We start from the raw sequence: 23,023 nt of genomic DNA, 5'->3' as shown, positions 1-23,023 counted from the left end.
GACCTTAGGTATGCAGCCAGGAGCATGGGGCAAGCAGCGCCAGCAGCACGGCAAAGCGGCCCCACGCATAGTCCCCCTGGCTTTCCCCCAAGGCCGGGTAGGGAGAGAGAAGGGAGGGGAAAGGCCGCCAGCAACGTAGCGTGGTCCCCCCCCCCCCCAGCATGCAGACAGGAGCAGTGAGGAATGGAGTGGCTTATTTTGGGGTATTTCTCCCCCCCTCCATTTTTAAACGTGCGGCTTATATTCGGGCCAATACAATATGATTTGGGGTTTCTGAGGCATTATGTGGGCCAGGGGTTTTTTGTTTCGCCTTCAAGGGCCCATTATTCTTCTGACTCTGCCCACAGAAAAGCTCTGGAAGCCTGAGCACTTTCAGCAAGCATTTTATCTCCTTTCGTGCATTACTAGTGTGATGGAGTGCTCACATAACTGAGGGGCAACGAACTGTTCTGATGGCAATATCTTTGAGGTCTTCTCCACGTGTGATGTCTATATGTTAGACCTTGACATCCTGATGGTGAAAGCTTATATGTGCAGATCTCTATGCACACAAAGTTCCTCATGAGCTAGAACCTTGACCAATGGTAGGATTCTCCCCACCCCCCCACCCCGTAGTCTCTCTGAGCTATTGTGTGACATTACTGTAAAATGATTGAAATTCCTGAAGCAATTATGATAGCCAAATTTGTTCTGGGGTTGGCCAATCTTGTTTGCATAACAATCTGAGTTTCACAGTACAAACCTACACATACTTAATTCCAAGTAAGTATGCATAGGATTGCTGCCTTGGAGATTTACACTTCAGGGAACATTCAGGTTAAAAAAGAATAAACTATACAGTTGTAGAATTAGGTAAAGGTAAAGGGACCCCTGACTGTTAGGTCCAGTCATGGATGACTCTGGGGTTGCGGCGCTCATCTCGCTTTATTGGCCGAGGGAGCCGGCATACAGCTTCCAGGTCATGTGGCCAGCATGACTAAGCTGCTTCTGGTGAACCAGAGCAGCGTACGGAAACGCCGTTTACCTTCCCTATTTATCTGCTTGCACTTTGACATTCTTTCGAACTGCTAGGTTGGCAGGAGCAGGGACCGAGTTATTGCCTAACACAGTTATAAATGTTAGGCTGGGACGTAGTGTGAAAAATGCAAATCCTACATGAACAGCAGCTTCACTTACAGTTTTGTTATAAATTCCTACTTTGTACAGGCTGCAAATTATGACTTTAACAGATGGACCAGAAGCTGGAATACAGCTAGACCTGGAGGGATGAAATGTCCTTGGATGTGTGTGTGCATGCACACTCACCTGCTTTTGCACACGCACACACAGAGAGAGAGAGAGAAAGAGAGAGAGAGAGAGAGAAAGAAACAAGCAAGTAAGATGAAGGGAAAGGAAAGAGTATGAAAGTGAGTGTCTATATTTCACACAAAATATGGCAGCTTTTATCCTCAGATGTCTACTAAATCTGGTTGTCTGTCAGAGAAATATGGCTCTGCCAATTCTTTTTGAAGCCATAATAATCTTTTTGTTTTATTTCTTTTTTCGAGTCAAGGGTGCTGCTAAAATGGCCTCTTTCTCTCCCTGGGCTCTGAGAGCGAGCAGCTAATCTGATGGACACTTGAAACTCTAGCAAGAGTGGTGCTGTGTGGGATATGAAAGTCAGAAGGAAAAAAGAAAAACGATTACCTGATTTTCTTTCATTTCAGCACTCCCAAATAGTACCTCACTTCTATTGCTGAGGTTAAATGCTTGGAAGAATTAGGGCTTGTTTCTACCCCAAACACAACGTGATGAAGCATCGTGTGTCCAAATCTCCACCAAGCATCTTGGGTACATCTGCATACCACTTTATTTGTTCATTGCTCAGACAACATTATTATCCATAAAAATAGAATCTATGTAACATGTTGCAATGCAGGGTGTATTCATATGTATGTTCAGTTCTTGTGGCCCTTCCATCCCTTTGTAAGGGAAGAAAGAGGCCAGGATTTCTGATCAGATGGAAAACTAACATCGAGATTCCAGAGAAGTTAATGTGACTATTTCACCACATGGCTAATGAAGGCTGCTATGCACTAAAAAAATAATAATAGTTGTGCAGGAATAGTGGCACTGACTTGCTCTTAATAAGGGAAAGTCATGCAGATAAGGCATATGTACATATGTACCACTATATATACTTATATGCCAATATATCCATATCAAACATTGCATATATTTCAGGAGTATGGGCAATAAACCCACTTTTAACCATACAGGGTTTCTGGCTGATAGTTTTGTAAACTGGTAACTAGCTGCCACAAGTATTGGCTTTTCAAAGGAAGGATGTGCACTGCGCCTTTTTCTCATTCCACTTTTGGTAGGAGGGGAAGGGAATGGAGAGTAGTTCCAAATATCTTGCCAAACAGCAGGACTGTGAAAGTCCTCCTTGTTCTTGAGTGGCCTTTAAATGGAAAATGAAGTGGGAAGCCAGTTTCTATTGTTAGCGTCAAATCAGACGTGCCTTCTAGTGAGTGTATCCAGAATATTTAAAGGAAAGCAATCTTGCCCAGCTGGCAGTAGGCAATTTAGTCTCACTTGCTCAATGGTTCTGCTTTTCCGATGCAGTTTTCCCAGAAAGTACAAGCCAGTTTCAGTCAGGAGGTTGCTTTCTCAGCCACAGAGTGTCCTCAGGTAAGGGAAATATTGGCAGGGCACAGTTTATTCTCATGTTCTACAATGACAAGATTGCCCTCAGGTTGTTTCTCAAAATCAGAGCATTATACTATTGACTAATGGGGGTGGAGAAGAGGAGCTGCACTGTTTTAAGCTGCCTTTAACAACATGTATACAAAGGAAAGATGTTGGCTTTCTGGCATAGTTCAAGGAGCTAGTGGGGTTTTTTAATATAAAAACAACAACCTATGCATCCAAAATGATTTGACCCAACATACCTTCTCCTTTCATGTGTTGCATTACAATTGGGGCAGCTAACTTGGTGTCCTCCAGATGTGGTTAACCTCTGGTTATACAGTACCCATCATGCCTGACCATTGTCCATGCTAGGTGGAGCTGATGGGAGTTGTAAGGCACTATGTTGGCTACCCCTGCAATGCAATACAATCTCTGGATCCAGGAAGGGCACAGCCATCCCCAATCTGTTTCCCTTCAGATGTTTTGGATGACTACAATAAGCCCCAGCCAATCGTGGCCAATGGTCAGGCAAAATGGGAGTTGTAGTTCAACATCTAGAGGGCAATTGGGGTAAGGCTGCTCTGGGGTAGATATCCTAGATGACTAAATGTCTTGACTTCTCCCCCCTCCCTCTAAAAATCAAACCTTTAAAGCAGCTGTGAAGAGGGGCTGTATGTTTCCCTCAGGGGAGTTAATGGTGACTTCAGAAACACATTAGATAGGGAAATGACATGGTGGGAAACATCCCCTCCCCCAATGCTGATGCTCCAATCAAAGTCACTGAGAGCTCTAGACACAAATATATACTGCATCATATCTGCCCCTTCTTGATACAGGTTCAGATTAAACAGGAACAGAAAGGGGCATCCTTCCCAAAGCCCAACCTTGAGCACCTTCCACAATTGTTGTAAGGCGTACCTGTTTGCGCGTCACCCATAGGCTTTGTGTTGCATTGGCCAAGGGTGAGAGAGAATGCCATGTTGAAATATGATAAATTATACAGTGGTACACCTCAGGTTAAGAACTTAATTCATTCTGGAGGTCCGTTCTTAACCTGAAACTGTTCTTAACCTGAAGCACCACTTTAGCTAATGGGGCCTCCTTCTGCTGCCACGCAATTTCTGTTCTAATCCTGAAGCAAAGTTCTTAACCCGAGGTACTATTTCTGGGTTAGCGGAGTCTGTAACCTGATGCATCTGTAAACTGAAGCGTCTGTAACCTGAGGTACCACTGTATTCAGTACAGGTGGGACTTGTGATGAAGTGTTGCAGTGTGGAGTGATGCTGTTCAGAATTCCAGCTAATCCGTTCCATTTCTCCCCTTCCCCACAATGCTCAGTTGGCATTCCATGGTGACTACTAAGCGTGCTCAGTCCTCATTGGGCTGCTTTTAGGGTTCTGCCTCTTAGGTTTTTATTTTAATGTAATGCGGTTCCCCTGAGGCTCCTGATATTGCTCCCTTGAATGTTTGTGGCATCATTTTGGCTATATAGGCAATGGAACTCTACCACTGAAGACTGAAAATTGAGGGAACAGTGGCTTAGATTTGCTCTCCCCCTCCTTTTTTACCTTCTCCCTTTCAGAATAGGCAAGCTATAAATCTAAATAAATGTCCAGACCGTTAAAGATTATTTTAAAACTGAAAATTAGTAATGTTGATGTAAAATGCCTCTTTTGGAAGGCATTTTATTTCATACCTTCCCCCGCCATTTCAATATTTGTGATAGATGGTAGCATTTGGGTGAGAAGACTCTAAAATTAAATAAAACAGGTTTTACATACAGTAGTTCTTGAAATGAAACAAATTTACTAAGTGCAGCCATTATTGTTTTCAATGGATATTACACATGAGTAAAAATCAAATGAAGCCTGAAAACCTGCACCACTTTGACAATAAAAGTACTATAATGTGCAGGAGTATTAAAAAGTGATTGAGTTCTTCATTACAGTCATAAAAATAGATATTGCGAAACCAGTACAATATTACACCATATCATGTCATCTAAGAGACTCAAACCTTTTGCATTAATCTTTACCTTTGAATTGTCCTTCTAGGTTTGTCGTTCTCATATATTCAGGAAAATTGCAGATAAAATAGGCCCATAAAAACCAGCTCATATAGTGTGTGTGTAAGTGCGCGCGTGTGTGTATGTGGTTACTCCCAGTGTACTCCAATCACTGTGATTTAAAGTTAAATAAACTGAACCATTCTTAATGCGGGTCTCCATTCTCCAAGTTTCAATGGAGAGGGGAGAGTGGTCTGGGGTGGCCTGCCTCTTTCCCGATCATTCTTTCCCTTAACAAATAATTAAAACTCATGACCCTCCTCTTCTTTTTCTTCATGGATAATATTTGGAGGACCAAAAAAAGGCAACTTTTTATAACAGAGGTAAAAATCAGCTGGCGCGATAGTTCCTAGACAAATTTGTCTGAACTTTGACAGGCTTCTTACCCAGAAGCACTTTCCTCAGGCTCCCATATTCAAACGGAGTGCCCCCCCAAAAGGGTTGAAAACATTATTTCTATTTCTCATCATAAAATGGGGGATTGCTGTGCTTATTTTCTGAAATTAGGTAGGCTTCATCCCCTCAGAAAGAGCAACCACACCTGTAATTTGCATCCAGTTTTGGCAGAAATATGAACGAGTATTGTATGTATGTATGTATGTATGTATGTATGTATGTGTGTATGTATGTAAAGGTTCCCTTCTTGAAGATCCCTGAATAAATCTACCCAAAATTTGGCAGTCCTAACCCATTCTGGAGGGACTCCTTTGCCTACAAATCCCATTAATTTATATAAAAAATCCTACAGCTGATCTTAGAATCCCCATTACATTTAATGAGACAAAGCAGAGTTTCGGGTTTAACAAAGTAACTTTGGACCTGAATAACAAATCAAATTAGAACAACATACAATGGCTCTGAAACAGATGAGGCTGATTCCAAATGCTACAGATATGAGGAAAATCTTGTGGTTGCTACATACCCCTAAATTATACTGCCTTGTCTAAGGCCACTTAGCATGTTCACAAAATACTTTGGCAGAGGATTCAGACAGAATCAACTGCCCTGTATTTAAGAGTATGGATAGTTTTTTTTGGAACAGTCTGGGCACATAGTAAAGAGGTGATTCAGTTGCAATTTACTTCTCTACATCCTATTTTGCTGCAGGTAAATTATTGACTCTGCAAGCGACTATTAATTTCTACATGCAATAGATATTTCTTACCGACGCAACAACATCTGCTCTGTCTGTGGGATTGCTTTGAAGATGCTGGGTTTCCTCTGAGACCTTTAAATTGTTGCCACTTTAGGCTCAGCACATTCTGTAATATAGATATATTAGTTAAACCTGCCAGAAATTAGAACACGGAAAAAATAGAATTGTCATTTATAGTATACATCAAGTCTTAAAAGACAGATAATTCAATAATTAATTCAATACACCATAGTTTCCATTACAGAAATGAAACTAATGAATAACTCATGGTAAATACATACCTAATTAAAAAAAAATCCACTGTGAAGTGCTGCATTAAAATGAAAATTGAAAGAGGGTGGTTAAATTGAAACTCATCTGTTGTGATCACAAATCTTTGGCCTTAATCAACCCGTGTCCATGCTTAGCCCTATTTTAAAAATTGGCAATTATATGTATTAGCTGGTTGGGGAAGAAAAAGCAGATGGAAGGGACTAACAGAGCAGTAGCCCACCCCCACCCCTTTGCACCAGTCTGGGGTCGGTAGGTTTGAATTGAGTGAATGTATTTGTCCACCTCCCACCTCCCACTGCCTGCTGTCAGCATCACTGAATGTGCAAGTGGAAGTCAGGAAGCAAGAAGGCAGCCATTTCCATACTGACCTGTGTTTTTCACAATCAGTGCTGTTTCCGCTCAGTTTTTGCTAATTAACATAAATCACACAACTTACTCAACTGTTTATGTAACTTACACAACTATTTACAAAACTTATGTAACTTACATTCATTTCAATGTAAAGGTAACATCCTTAGATGGGAGGCTTGCTAGTGAGACCGCCCCCACTGGTGGCAGTCTGTGGAAACCCCCCCCCCCAAAATATTGTGTACTGATAGTGGGTAGCAGCTAAGCTGGTGCAGGGTCCATTGGATCCCAAGACATCAAGACTAGCACAGTGATCTGCCTGCCCCTCACTTTTTGCTTTGACCACTGTGTGTGACAAGACTGGACATGGCAGGGGCCCTGCCTCTCTGTTCAGCCCTGTTGTGGCAGTGGATGCAATTAGGATTGCCCCTTATATTTTCCCCCAAACAACTGATCAGCACAGTTTTCCGATTTTCTGATGCTTTTTGGGGGGGAGGGGACTCTGCTACACGTGTCCAGCATGCTTACTGGTTTAAAAAGGGGGACTATCCTCTACTACTATTTACACATGCAGTTCCTAACTGAGATTGTGAACATACACAGAAGTCTGCAACTTAGCTGGAGAGGACTGGATGATGCTCAGTTTCCCTTAGAAATACTACCAGTAGAACTGCAGGACAGATTTTAAACTATCTTGTTCTTTGTCTTCAGCACACATAAATTTAATCCCAAAAAGAGTGATTCATCATGTCTTCTCCTTATTGATTTTGATATACGTGCCAGGCAGAATGATTCTGATTGCATAGTACTAAGTGAGACAAGAATCAGGGTTATCTTATTATTGAGATTGGATTTTTAAGATTGCTAGAAAAATAGGGAATCCTGTGTGGATTGCCAAGGCATGCTAGATGTGCCCGCAGGTTATTGCATTGTGTATATTAAACAACTTTATGTTCATTCAATTTTACCCTATGGAAGAGATTAGACAGAGAGCTTCTGAATTAATGTCTGCTTCAGTTATTCAGAAGAAGTAGTCATAAAAGAAAGAAAAACCCAAATTCAACCATAGTTCAACTATGGGTGCAATAATTTTCTTTTAACAGGTTGAATGGTGGTGTGTGTTAAAGGATCAAAGCATATTAAAACTATTATTATTATTTGCATGTATTCAAGCTGTAAATCTAAGGCATTTTATAGTACCTGCTAGGCAGTGGTAGATTTTACAGAATATGGGCACAATTCACTGGGAACTTTCCCTGTATATAAAGTTCCATTGAAATGAGTGGTTGATTCATCGTGTTTAATGTCCTCCCTCTTCTTGTCCGAGTGGAGTTGTTGTTTAACTTCCATTCATTTTAACAGAGCATGGCAAAGCTGATATCTCAAGTGAAGCATGCCCAGTTTTCATTCACCAAAAATGGACCAGGTTTTCTGTCCTTTTAGCAAACACAAATTTAGCTGCAAAACATTGGTTTTGCAATGTTCCAGATGATTAGTTTTGTGGATGTTTATGCACACAGGCTTAAGACTAGCATTTGCACAGTAAATTATAAATACGCATTGGTCTCACTTGATAAAGTATCCTATATTAAATGAGTGCAACATTTATATTTCATTAATACATAGATGCCAACTTTGAGCAATAGGTGTTCAGGAAGCAAGCAACATATTAACATTCCGCTGAGTCTCATTGAACAATGATGTGTGCCCTTCTTCGGTGTCATTTCTTGGGTGCTTTTTCTAAATTTGGGCTTTAAAATTTAGTAAGATAAACTACATTTGACCTTTTCTGGATCCAGCCAATTTGAAATGTTTAGGCATAGAAGTACCAGTTTGCTAAGAAGCATTGCCAGTTCTGTATGCGCATTATTCAACACCTACTCTCACACCTGTATAGGGATTGCGCTGTGCTCAGTGAACACATTGTTCTAGCAATAATTGCATGTGGTGTCTGGTGGTCGAACTTCAAAAGCCATCATTAAGACATAATGTGCACTTTAAAGATCACTGGTGTTTTTAGAAACTCGTTTATTTTAGTTTTCCTTATTGGAGCTCCTTTTCTGCAGTTTGCAATCATGAAATTGCTTTCAGTACGATGGTTAAATAGCAGGCAATGCAACATTGCAATATGAGATGCGATGCAGGTTGACCCAGGCATGAAAAATTGACAGATCTAATTTACACTTCTCCTACTCCATTCTCACTCTGCCACTCAATTTTACTCCATCCTCCCTACCCCCATCGAAACAACATTCCTGTAGCTCTCAATATTGGCACCCTGCATTCCTTGTCCTCTTGGTATCACTTGTATCTTTTTTTTTAGCTCATCACCCTGAGTCATTAAATAGTAAAGACCCTTGCTCTGTTGTTTTGATCTGTTCAGCAGTTGGGATGTTGTTGCTAGTAGTTTCGGAAGAGACAGATTTTGCAGTTTGTAGTCACTTGTAGATATACGACACAGGCTTTGCTTGCTCAAGGTGAATTTGAAGACCCTGCAAGAAGTCACATTTCCATCTGTGCACTACTAACAAAAAGGGGGGTTAAAACTAGGTCTATTTTTGGTAGGGTTTTTTTTTTAAAAAATGAACAAGAGAAACTATCCTCATAAAATACTTTGCCCCCAAACCAATTACTTTATTTTTGATAACTATGCAGCTCTTTACTTTCAGAAACATCTGCCACTTTAGCACTTTAGGAAACCCTTGAAGTGTTTTCACATGAGCTTCATGATGCTACAGCGGGGTGATAGCTGGTTTTCAACGTTGTGATGATCACCAGCTAAACATCACGATGTATCGATATATCATGATATGTGAAATAAGGATGGAGCTATGTAGAGGCATTGGCTGGCTTCACAGTTTTTCCCACATTAGGATTTTTGCATCCCACACATGCACAAATAATGCTTTGTGATATATTGCCAGACAAAAAATTATGAAAAAATATCACAATATGGACTTCTAACCAGTTTTGGGCGATATATTGATATATTGTCCCGCGCTACATGATGCTTGGACCAACTCCAGTGTGTCCGTGTACATGGAATGGCTTCCTAACACAAATACATATATGTGGAACAGGGAAGTGATGTGTGTATGTATTTCTTTGTCTGTGCAGACTAGCTTCCTTTTATTGATATGAGCAGGGATCTCCACATGTGCAATTTCTCCCTGTGAATATCAGATCATATACAGCGACGTTGAACATAGGTTTGGGTATTTTCTCCCTCGCATAGGTTGGAAAAATCTTTTTAAAAAAAATTCTCTCTCGTTTGCAGCGCAAGGCTATTATTGTGCTTGGTTTTGTAACCGCCTTTCTGCTCCTGATCATTGCCCGCCTTACAAACGAAGTCAGCTTTCCTCTGATATTCAGCTGCTTTGGACAAACAAGTGCCAAGTGGATGCCATTTTATACACAACGGCAACCTCTGAGGACACACTATGGATATATGAATGTGAGAACCCAAGAGGTAAGAATTCACATTAAAGCCTCTTTAATGTACATAATTTATTGTATTATCAGCAAAGCTAATGATTCATATAATTTAGAATAGTCCATATTTTGTCTTGTCCAGTAGAAAGTGACAATAGCCATATATTTTTTAAATCACAAGTATTTAATTGGTTAACCCTTCTTGCATGAGGATTTGCAGAGAGCTAGATATCTATGCTTAATGGTGCTTATTCCTTAGTAAAAGTGTGTTTAGGACTGAAGCCTTTGCTATTTTTACTGAGCACGGAAGCAAATAGCAAAGTAACTTCTGATAGCTTCCAAAAGCAAAATAACTGTTTGTCTTCCTGAAGGCCCAAGGGGCATATCATATGGAGCATAGCATCTTTCTTTTCAACAAATACAACCTTATCATAACAAAATATAATTAATATAATTAAATGTTCCCATTCATATTTAGTATAAATTAATTTCAGAGAAAACATGTCGTGGTTAACTTTGATTAAAGCTGTGAATGATACAATGCTGTTGCTATGGTCTCTTGGAGCTGTAGCTATAGCAACAGTTGTAAGAAAAGTTTTATGTAAAATTTTTAAAAGTATGAAATCCCCACTGCAGAATCTTCCCCCAATGATGGAATCCAGTGTGCTTCTAACACTGTATATATAGAAAATACTAGCACAAGTTAGCATAAATTTTAAGGCAGTCATTCCCAATAACTTGCCCTCCAGATGTGTTGGACTCCAACTCACAACAACTCCAGCCAGGTGATTTTCCAGGGTTCAAAAACAGCAGCATCCATGAATACAGGGGAGTTTTTCCTGGGAAGATAGCCGCCTTTGAATACATAGAGGGTGATGGGGGCAGAGGCAGAGTTAGAAAATTTGTGCAAGCTCACACCTTCTTGTTTGTTCACTTAAGCCCCAACGTTAGCACCTGAACAGGGCTTACACTACAAATGAAAATTGCTCTAAATGACGATTACATCCCCCCCCCCAGTGTCCTTATTTCTGGCAGCTTTCACTTCTATGTATATATTTACAGTAGTTGTGTTTTAAATTGCACTACTATTTCTAGAATTATCTTTCCCCTATGCCAGTGGTGGGAAACCTGTGACCATCCAATGCTATTCAGCTCCAACTCCCATCAACTCCAGGCAACATGGCCAATGGTCAGGGATGATGGGAGTTGTAGTACAGCAACATCTGGAAGGCTACAGGTTCCTTGCTCCTGCTCTGTCAGCAACAATTTATGACAGCAGTCATACTCTCAGAATAAAAGCTTGTGGATGCTCTAGGTTAGCCACTCACCTAGCTTTGACGTAAAATGTTGTGTCCATTCAGTGAATCCAGGAAATACCCTCATGATTTGTGATATTCTCATATCTAGGTCAAGATCAATGGCTAGCAAGGGGATGGAGGGGGGTAGGAAGGGGGTTGAGATTGTATTTTGTAAATACGCATTTCACTGTCCAGTATGGATGATAACATGCCACATTTAATGGTTCTCTTAGGCTGCATGGAGCATAAGGAGAGAGATCACTGTCACTGTTCAGCCAAAGAGTTGAGCGATATGAACATTTTAGGAGTGCCCACTCTCTCCGTCTTAGTTCTTCACTGAAGCTGCACAGAATGACCAAGGGGCAGGATTAGGCCCAGCAGGGGAGTAGATAATTAGGAAAATTGCTTCTTCCAGTTTCCACCCCTGAACTCCTCTAACAACCACTTTGTTTGAAAAGCAGAGTGGAGAATTACGATTTTACCCCGTTACCATGATGCAGAAATGGGGACAGAAGTAAGAATGGTAGGGCCATCCTGCTCCCCAAAGGCATCTGGTTAGCTGCTCTGGAAAGCAGGATAGTGGACAAGATGGGTATACTGGTCTGATCCAACAGGACTCTGTTTATGTACTTACAGAGATTTTTTTTCCATTTTTGTTTTTAATTCTACTCACATAGCTAAAACACTGGGTTGGTTAAGAGAGTGCATGATGAGGATGTGATATGAGAACTCTTGAGTCACCAATTAAGCTGTTGCAATGGTGAGAGGCAGCCAGGAGCCATGCAAGGTTGCTGGACTCATAGCTTCCTCCACCTATGCCAGTTATTGGTATAAGGGACAGCATTTGTGGATTGGTATATAGACTCTAGCATCTTTCATCAACAACAGCATCTCTAATTCAGAGATGCCTAATAAATAATTGTGGAACACTTAGTACTTGTCTGGTGATCATACATCTTCCGTAAGATATATGTAGCACTTAAGAAGGTGAAATGTAGCGGCACACCAAGGTGGTGATTGATCGACTATAGCACAGTGAATCAATGTTTCCGTATTTTCTAACCATTCAGTAATTTTCACTCCAGGTTAAAAAACGCTTATGTCAGCAGAATGGTTTCATAATTTCACTGGAAGTTTAGAAATATAGTCAGTTGAAGTTATAATGACTTCCATTGGTACAAGGTTGGAGGTTCAAAAGAACAAAAGAAGAGGAATAGGATGCATGCTATTGGTTGTGGCACCTAATGGGCACCTGCCACTACTTCTTGTGTGTATAATGGAGATGGATATTGTGTACATATATGTTCACTCTAATTGCTGTAATTTTCTCATGTCCCAAAATGTGTACCGTACTTTGTACATGCAGTAGCATGCACATAAGCCTACATTCTTACTGTGTGGTGTATATTTCCAGCAATGTGAACTGGCTCTAAGGAATTATTCATCCCGGGTTGCCCTTTGTGCAACTTTCGCAGTGACTGAGAATGTCAAAAGCACTTCCATATTGTCTGATGTGCCAGATGACAAAGTAGGTTCTTCTAGGATTTCTATAGCATTATGCTTCTTCAGAGAGCACACGAAGAAAGGAAAATACCACTTCTCGCCCTTTCTTCGTGATTCAGGGGGACTTGAAAGAGGGGAGCAAAAGTGTTTAGAACTTTTTGATTCAGAGAGTGGAAACGAAAATTTATTTCCACTTCCTTAAAGGAAGCATGGATGTTTTTATGTTCTTTTATCTAACTTTCCTGTGTATTATCTTCAACCATTTGATTATCTTTTAAAGTCACCTCTAGTTCGTTTGGTTTTTCTCATTTCTCATTTTCCTTGAATTTCTTCTCCTTTTTCTGTTCTATACTGGCTGGCTTCCATTATCCTATAGCATCCAGTTCAAATTTATTTTGGTAGCTTATAAAGGTCTCCGTGTTCTGTCTCCTCCTTATCTTTCGCTTCACTTATCTCTTTATACTCTACTCCCTCTTGTTTTTATGCTCTAGTGGTACTTTACTTCTTGTCAAACCCTAAATCTCATATGTTATTTCTACACTGCACCTTTTTTGTGTGTCTTGCTGTTACTTATCTCTGAAATATCCTGCTCCTGCTATTAGGACATCTTCATCATTTGGGGTTTTTTAATGGTGGTTGAAGTCACAGGTTCTTCCCCTTTTCTTTATAGTTAACTCTCCTTGATTTTGCTTCACTTTGCTTTCAACCCTTCCCTATATCTCCATGATTTTTAGCTTGTGTCCGGGATCTGTCTACAGTTTTATTTATGATGCAGCACACTATTTGGAACAATTAACATTTTTTCCCTCCCATAATTACAAATGAAATGCTGGATAGATTGCACTTAACTTGCAGTGCAAACCAACAGATGTCCACTTAGAAGTAGGTTCCATTGAATTCAGTGAGATTTACTTTCAGTTATGCATGTAGAGCAGTCTTTCCCAATCTAGTGCTCTCCAGATGTTTTGGCCTATGGCTTCCATTATCCCCAGCCATCATGGGAAGGAATTATGGGAGTTCTAGTCCAAAATATGTGAAGAGCACCAGGTTGGTGGTGGCTGATATGTAGGCTTTTCATATAATCCTCAACCCATTTATTTGGGAATAAGTTATACTGCACTGACTTCAGAGCCAACATACACAGGGTGATGAAGTGCGCTTCCATGTTATAGACAGGAAGAAGCGATATGAAATCAAACTGGACTGGATTATCAGGAAGTTAAGAGATCAAGATCAGATTGCATCAAGATTAGGAGAGAGGGCAGTGGAATTTTGATGTGCCTGAGCTAGATGGGCCTTTGGCCTCATCCAGCAGAGCTCCCCTTGTGCTATTAAATATTCTTCTTCATGGAGTCTCTCCACTTGTCATTCATACTAACTCCACCCAACATCCCAACACACTCCCCTGCGTCAAACATTCCTCCACTCACTCTTCTGTTACAATGCTCTTGAAAGTAGGTTTTAAGAAAATGTCAAAGCTGTTTCTATATAAAACATAGAGTTTGTATAGATTAGATTTATGTCATCTGGAAGCACAGACCCTCCAGTGTCCCTATTTTCCAGGGACGTCCCTGATTTTGAGAAGCCGTCCTGGTTTCTGATTTGATCCCAGAATGTCCCACTTTTCCTTAGGATGTCCCTGTTTTCATTGGAGAAATGTTGGAGGGTATGGAAGCACTTGCCCCTTAATAAACACACAGACCCTTTTCTGCTAGGAGATTATGCGCTGTGTAAAAAAGCTGTCCATGGGAAGAAGCGTAAGCGGCCTAGTTACAAATTATCTTGCTCCCTATAAGAGAGATGGAAGGTAGCTGGAGTTTGTGCTGGCATTTTAAGCTTCCAATGTCATCTGAATTATTAATGTTATTTATTTATGTAAATTTGATTCCTGCTTTAGCTTTGAAAGCCTGGGATAGTTAATACGTTTTCCAAATAGATGGAACACATGAAAATAAAATAAAAATAAAATACGTTAGGGCAGCTATCGTTATCCCCTGAGCCACACTTCTGTTGTTCACTGTACTGGCTTTCTGGCATGGAATTAATATAATGACTATTTTACCCTTTCTGCCCTTAAAATAAACGCATCGCTCTCAACATTACAAAGGTGAAAGATGCAAGCGAGCATTTCATGCCAAAGGAGCTGAATGGCTATCCTACAGAGGTCTAGATTGCTCTGCACCCTAGTCTATGGCCTTTCGTGCTCCAACTCTTGTGTTCTCTGACCCCTAGACATCTGTTCACTTGCAAGGGCTTCTGCTTCCCTCATTCCTATAGCACATGGCCCCAGTTGGCACCTAGCTTTCGCTGTAGGCCACTTTAAAAGGATGGCAGGTAGAAGAGGGCCACATCCACTCTTCACCTCCTTACCCTTTCACAATGCTTGCCAATAAAAGCAGCATCACTTGCTATCTCCATTGCCCAAATCCAGTGGAGTGGGAGGCATCTGGGAGGGTGTGAAATTGGACTGTATCCTGGCAACTTTCACACCATTGATTTGTTTGGGGGTAGCCACCTGAGTTGAAAGTAGTGCCTAACTTTTATGCTTTGCTGTTACTGCTGCCCTGCATGAAGACAGTCGAGAGGGGGCAGGTGCACAAACTAGGAGTGTCATTTCTGAAGGGCTGCTCCCAATGCATTTTGCTCCCTGAGGTGATGACCAAGATGGTGCCCTCATCATTCCAAATACAGGAAACCTTCTGAACTGGCAATGGAGCCTTCACTGTGAGAAGTGAGGTTACAGGGAACCAGCCAGAGGGCCTTCTTAGTAGTCACACCCACCCTGTGGAACGCTCTCGCACCAGACGTTTAGTGCTTCGTTGGAGCAAACATCAATTCAGGTTTTCTGCAGATTGCTGCTTGCTCCGATTGAGCTTTAAAGAGTGGATTTTTGTGGGGAAATCTCCGGAGCAAAAAAGAAAAGAAGAGAAAGGAAAATGTGCTCGGACACAGAGATTTAAAGCACAGACTGGGCCTAGAAAGAGCGATGGGAAGATAAGTGTGTATAAGCCCCCACTCTGCCTAAAGACAGGGCTGGCCCTGCCTTGTTGTGCTGTTGCAGAGAGTTATTGAGCACACTTCAACCTCACAGAGGAGCAGCACCAGCCAGGTAAAAAAGGAAGTTCATGAGACAGTTGTGGCCCTGCTTCCAATGCATCCATTGACCCTGCACTAAATGAATGTGCACAACAGAAGAATCATCTGCAGTGGTGTGAAAGGATTCTAGAGTGTGCCTTGGTTTCATGTCCTACCCTCCTGGCACCCCTTCTACCTCACCTCCTTGAGACAGAGAGATTGAGAAATGGCAGGCACTGGAAGGCACATTTGAGAGGCTAGTTGTGTCCTCCACCCCCACTCACTAAAATGGTAAGTACATAAGAAGAACTGTGCTGGCTCAGACCAAAGGTCCATCTCATCCAGCATCTTATTTTGCACAGTGGCCAACCAGGTGGTTCCATGAAGCCCATAATGTATGCAGCAGTATCTTGCAGCTTCTTAGTACCTGTTTTTCAGTGGCGTACTATGTTACAAACTGAAGGTTGCCTATAACCATCATGTCAAACCTTGGAATAGAACAATGTTCTTCAATGTTGGGTCCCTAAGTGATATTGGACTACATCTACCATCACACCTGACTATTAGCCAAGCTGGCTGGGAATGATGGGAGCTGTAGTCCAACAACATCTAGGGACCAAATCTGAATCCAGAGATCAAGCTTCATTCAATAGAAATGTAGTAACCTGTTTTACATGTAACGCAAGGTGAATTCTTTGGAAGAACCCCATCCCCCACCCCACAACTGTGTAAGTGAGAAGGGCAGGCTCTTTAGACATTTCATTAAATCAATAATAAACATGAGCTTCGCTGGCGATTATAGAAAGCTGGCTAAATAATAATACCTGAAACATTTTGCTGACATCAATCACTCCCTATCTTATAAAAAAAACTCTGTTGCTCTTTAAGAACTCTCACACATTTTTACTGAAGTGGAAAATCATCTTTCATAATTTATTATCTTTCATAATTTAACCTCCCATCCCTAAGGCATCTCTGGTTTGCGTTGTTCTCCCGTCACATTTCTTTATCTTCAGAAATCTCCATATTACTATAATTGAGACAGAAGCGTACATTGTACAACATTCCACTAAGTGTAGTCCTGCGATTGCTTCATGAGTTGTGTAGATTGTGGGGTGGAGGGGTGGGGGTGGGGAGAAAGAGCAAAGCTTGCAGCATGTTGCATAGCGAGTCTTAATAAATAACCCTGGAGATGTTTAATTTAAGAGTAAATTAGTCTGTCAAGCTCAGTGGAGTTCAAACTGCTCTGCAGTAAGCTTGAAGCTTACCCATCAAGTAGTAAACCCCATACAGTGTAATTGCATCTGTTTTGAGAACGAACTGCAATAAGAGGTGAGTACAGGACCATAATAATAAAAAAAATGTAACTATTGCCCTATAAAAGAATTTAAGGGAACAAGGAACAAAAACTCCACATGATTCTTCTGAGGCAATTGTTAAATGTTAGCATTTTGGCATTTTGGACCTGTTTTCTTCATCTTGTTTAGAGGGCTAACGTGCATGGTTTATGTAATGTAATGGGAGAATGTAAAGAGGGAGAAGTCCAGTTACAAAAAATGGAATGCCCTCTTGTTAATCTGCTAAAAGGTCTCTTGCAATATCAAGCTAAGAATTGGCTAAAGATAGAGCATTGTGGAATCTCTCATTCACAAACTGGTACCTAAAAGGATTCCCCTGAAATATATTTTTAAAGGCCTCTTGAACATAAGATAACATAATAATAATAATAATAATAATAATAATAATAATAATAATAATAATAAAAAAGATATGGTTCATGAACATTCTGTGATCAGCACAGTCAAGGCATTCACGCTGGAATCTTACTAGATATCATCATCATCATCATCTTACAGATATTTGTTCAATGCCTTGTTGTCTCATGCCTATTTCAGTGTACAAGAAACATTCCCAGAAGATTATACATCTGCTCCACATTGCCAGGCTTCCCTAAATTCATATATGTTCCAGGACAGAGAAAGCACTGGTCTAATTAGCATCACTGATGAGTCGTTCACTTCATCCTGACATCATGGTAGTGTCGGTGGCGATGATGATGCAGTGTCCTGTATCATTAAATTCTGATTTGCAGTTACTGCTTGTTTGACAGATAGGGGCAGAGCTTAGCCAGGAAAGAGTTCCTCTTAAATGACGAGGAAACATCACTCTCTAGCTGTGGAGGATGCTGATACTGGAAAATTAGTGTGGAGGGAAAGTGACAAAACAAAAGCATTTTAAGCCATATTCCCAGCAGTAGGTAAAAATAATGTTGTGCCACATTCAAAATGATGGTTCTTCACTGCCTGGCAGAACACGAGCTAAATTTTGTGATCAGTAGAATTGGAGTACTTGTGGTGTGCAGTTTGTCGATTATCATCTGGGAACTAGCATCACAGTGCTCTTTCAGATTGCTGTTAAATGCTTTGCACCCATGCCAGTTAAGTGTTAGTTATTCTCTTGTTTTGTTTCCTGGGGAAGGAATGGCCTTGCACAAGGTCATTCCGCTTAGGGAATGCATTTTCTCAATACAATCCTGAGAATAATGCAAGGGCTATAATATAAAAAGCCTTCAGAATTCCCAAGTTCTTCCTGAGTTAAGAGAAAGTCAGCATGTTCCCTTGAAGTAGACGACTGCTCTTGCTCTCGAGTCTTGCACAACGACAGTGGTGCTTCCCACATACAATACTGCTCCCTTTAGCCGTGCAGTACTGTGGCTTGGGAATGCCATTTGCAGCTGGCCACGAGGAGGCAAAACATTTGGATGTTAGGTGCATGGCATTATGGTTTATAAACCTTTGTCATGCCCCCATTGACTGCTTTTGGTGAAGGGTGGGACAGGAAGTCCTTCCTACTCATCGGAAGGTGAAGTTGTGGCAAAACAAGGTCCTTTACAGCTTGGGTCCAGGATATGTCAAGCACCACCTGATCACTTGTATCTCTGGTCATTGAGTTCATGGGAGGAGTCACTGGTCCCCAGTGACTTGGATTCACAGCTGTTATCTACTATAAGCCATGTGTTCAGTATTGTGGGCCAAATTTTGTGGAACTCCTTTCCAGTTGAAGTCACACAGGTCCCCTCCTAGGGTACCTTCTGGAAGTTGCCAAAAACTTTTTTTGTATTCCAGCAGGCTTTTTAATTGAATTCTGATTTTATGGTTAACTCATTTTAGTTGTATTGTATTGGATCTCCTGTACACCACAAATAAGATACAGTTCTGGAGTTCTTCTGAAAGGCTTTCCCATCTGCTATTTGGCACTATTGCCAATCATTTTATTATTCATTAAATCTCTCTCTCTCTCTCTCTCTCTCTCTCTCTCTCTCTCTCACACACACACACACTGTATTAGAATTTTTCCATACAAAAAACAGCAACTTAGAACTTTCAGAGATTGCCAGCATATCTTAACACATCAGAAACACAACCTTACAAAATATCAGAACAGAACTTTCGAAATGAAAACCAACAACAAATATAAAAGCCCGCATTCAAAGCAACACAGTGAGCTGCAAAACAATAACCTTTTAAACACCTGAGTATGTTACAAGTAAAAATTTGTCACAAAATTGCAGTAAAATTCACACATGTTAAAGCATTGCAAGTAGCTAAACAAAAATCATTAAAGATGAAGCTGCACCCATGCTTCCCTTGGCAGTTACATTTCCCAAGCACATCCTTAGCACATTCTTCCACTTGCAAACCACATTCTCATCCACTCCCAGCAATCATACCCATAACACAGTTAATCCCAAACCAACCACTTGTCACCAGGCAAACAGAGGTAACATAATTTACAACCAGCTCATTCACCTACTTCCATATAAACAACAGCATAACTACTCACTCCCTGTCTCCCACCCAGGTATACTCTATATTGGTTGAGTCTCTCACATTGAGTGGTATTAAGCAACTTTATAACTACAATAAATGTACAACCCAGACTTTCGCCCTGGGCAGCAAAACCACAATTCTGTTTATCAGTCAATAATGCATCACTCCCTTTCTCCTCACTGCCCTCACCCTTGTAGTGACTGCAAAGGGAAAAGCTAAAGAGAGACCATTGCCTTTGGTGTCTTTTCACTGGAGTTGCAAACCCAAGGGGCATTGACCTAGTGGAGGCAGCTCACCCCACTTCAGCAGTGTTCTTCTCTAGTCTGTACACCGTGAGACAAGTTAGTGAGCTGCAGCTGTTTACATTCTCCTACTCAGGAATCAAAGGTGGCGCTGTGGGTTAAACCACAGAGCCTAGGACTTGCCGATCAGAAGGTCGGCAGTTCGAATCCCTGCGACGGGGTGAGCTCCCGTTGCTCGGTCCCTGCTCCTGCCAACCTTGCAGTTCGAAAGCACAAAGTGCAAGTAGATAAATAGGTACCGCTCCAGCAGGAAGGTAAACGGTGTTTCTGTGCGCTGCTCTGGTTCGCCAGAAGCGGCTTAGTCATGCTGGCCACATGACCCAGAAGCTATCTGCGGACAAACGCCGGCTCCCTCGGCCAATAAAGCGAGATGAGCGCCGCAACCCCAGAGTCGGTCACGACTGGGCCTAATGGTCAGGGGTCCCTTTACCTTTTACTCAGGAATCAACTCCAACTTAGCATCAGCACCCTGGCTGGCAGGGCAACCAGGAACAGAGTGGGCAATGAGATGAAATGGCCTCTCCCTTGTTCCGTTGCTCCTTAATTCAAAGCAGGTCAGCGTCAAGAACAAATTTGAGAGCAGGGATTAGGAGCTGCAAAAAACCCAAAACCTTTGACATCATAAGAGGGAACCTACAGAAATAGTCAGTAAGAAGCATGTTTCTAAAACTTGGACTGTCCTTGAATGGCCACAGAAAAGCCTTATGGCATCATGGAGACACAATGGAGGACCCCCCCCCCCCAGGATCAAACAATTCTTTTAATGACATATTTGAGAGTTCCACAACACTCTTTTCAGGGCCCCAGAAATGGTTCCTGGGATGCAAGTTAGCCATCTGTGATCTATGTAATGAAAAATACTATACTTTCTTGTTTTCTTGTTTCTTATTGATTTTTGTACTTAAAGACTTTCTGGCAAGGTCTATTTTTTATCATCATAAAGACATTTGCAATCTCTGCTGCTGGGTTGGTTTGGCAGGCTTGCTCACTTCAGGTGTTAGTAGTCAATTATTATTGTGCAGAATATTATAAGAGAGGAGGAGGCCCCTGGCATTCATATGTTTTGTGTGTGTTGGGAATGTTCTTTTAAAGTGTGACTGTTGTACAAGTTTTGTCTTTTCAGTGTGGGATATGACTTCCCTGCCTCAGTTTCGCCGCTGCCTAATTAATTTCAACCTGCATCTCATAGTTTTTGAAGTAGCATCAGGGATGTGCCAGTTTGACAACAGCAGCCTTCTGGGTCTGTCTTGGAAGGTCTTTGTTTTGGTTGAATACATTTGGACCTTAATCAAGAGTGAATTAAGAGAAGCTACTTGAGCTGTGTGTGAGTTCTTAAACAGCTGCAGCAGAGATGAGCAAGGGGAACTGAAACTGGTCTTCTTCCTCCCCACAACTTATTTTCATGCAACTCCTGCTAATGGGTCAGAAATCATGTGCGCAACACCTGTTTTCAATTCCCCATCCAAGTTGGGATGTAGGCTTGGAAGCTAGAATAGGACATTAGGCATCATCAGTTGCATGTCCTATTTCTATGTCAGTTAATATTTTCATGCCCCTGAATCTTGTAATTATGCATGTTTCAGTTTAGGTAGCAAGATGGGAAGACATTCATTTGAATTATGGTCACATTTGTTGCTGCACATGTGGTCTTTGAAATTCACTATTTATCTCCTGATTATTCAAGATAATCAGTAATATTAATGTAGATCCTCAAGTGCTATTTGATGCTCAGTTTAATTTTAAACCTCAAAATAATCTTGGCGTGAGCTTTGATCCTTGTATAATAGCTTCCTGAAGGCTTACTCTGTGTCACTTTCAGTGGAATTTTAATCTGAGAAGATACACTGGAAGCTATCTAGAAATTCAACCTGTCTTGTAAAGGTGTATTTGATCTTAACACATCTGAAGGCTATTGAATGGTTTTATTATGAAACTTACTAATACTGTATTATTTTACTATTAAATCTTCTTTTACCGTTAAGATGAATGCTTAAGAAAAAAAAGATTATCTCTCTATGACAGGCAGCATTTGCTACTTATTTCATTATGCAAGGTAGTAGCAATGTTTAGGTAGCTAATGCCAGTTAAGAAGGTGCCCTAGTCTATCAATCATTCTAAACCTATGTGCTTTGCAAAGGGTCCACATCATCCATTAATGGCACATAACAAATATTTCTGTCACCCTGCTGTGCATTTTCTCCATTTTTGATAAATTAGAATTAACTTTCTATTTTGCATATTTGCATGCCTATTTATCACATATATTTACAAACCTATTTTAGTTAGTTGACAAAATAATCAAAACAACAGGCTCATTTGCCCATTACACTTGTGACAGGGCTCATAACAAAGCATGCAGCCTCCACAAACAGAAAGTGTCTCTATTCAATAGAGAGTGCACTTATTTTGATGTCCTGGTGCAGAGGAAGCAGCCATGGCAGCTCTGCAGTGTTTTAGTGTTGAACAACTTGTTTTTGTAATAGAGAAGATAATTGGATTTAAGCACAATGAACACATTTTTGCATGCCTGCCATGGCAACCAAATAAGTTGAATTTTTGGTTTAGACTTTTACGTTGCCTTCCCCTCTTCAGTGTGCTTCTTTGATTTTTCCGTTTTTACAGTGCTCGAAATAGCAATGGAAAGAGCAATTTAAATTAAATAAGCCGTGCTCAGGGAAACAAAATATTCAGAAGCATTTTGGCTTAGGATCGGCAATACGCAGGACATGGAGGGACAAAAGTAATTGGTAGCTCAGCAGTGTTGGCTCCATTATTTGTGGAGTGGGGGCTGAGGATGGCATACTAAGTGTGGCTTACCAAGATGGAAGAAGTGGGACATTGAAACAACTCTTAGGCTGCATCTTATTTTCTGAGATAAATTGTGGAAATGGTAGTGTTTATTAGAGTAGTAAATGAATATTGTATGCAGTTGAGGCTTGTGAATGGGAAGAATGAATGGTTTGTTTGTTTGTGTGAATGGAATGTGCATGTGGTGCATGCAGACCTGTCAGGGAACTGCCATCTGAGACTAAGGAGGTGAAAGGGCTCATGGAGGGTGAGAGAGACCA

At 41.0% G+C, this 23,023-nt stretch overlaps 1 protein-coding gene across 5 annotated transcripts in view; it reads left to right on the top strand.

Annotated features, from left to right (window-relative positions):
- Positions 1-23,023, top strand: part of ST6GALNAC3 (ST6 N-acetylgalactosaminide alpha-2,6-sialyltransferase 3) — a 249,121-nt gene that overhangs the window by 91,692 nt on the left and 134,406 nt on the right. For 4 of the 5 annotated variants that reach the window (XR_008331002.1, XR_008331003.1, XM_053392016.1 and 1 more), the window contains one exon: positions 9,793-9,984. The exons of the other annotated variant lie outside the window; for it this stretch is intronic. Coding sequence is in view for 2 of the 4 variants with exons in the window: in XM_053392016.1 (XP_053247991.1) it covers positions 9,793-9,984 (192 nt within the window). In the remaining 2 variants the exon portion in view is untranslated. The remainder of the gene's footprint in view (positions 1-9,792; positions 9,985-23,023) is intronic. 5 annotated transcript variants of the gene reach the window in all.

This window comes from Podarcis raffonei, chromosome 6 (assembly GCF_027172205.1).
Source record: "Podarcis raffonei isolate rPodRaf1 chromosome 6, rPodRaf1.pri, whole genome shotgun sequence".
NCBI classification, from domain to species: domain Eukaryota; kingdom Metazoa; phylum Chordata; class Lepidosauria; order Squamata; family Lacertidae; genus Podarcis; species Podarcis raffonei.
This window is presented reverse-complemented; position numbering and strand designations above follow the sequence as displayed.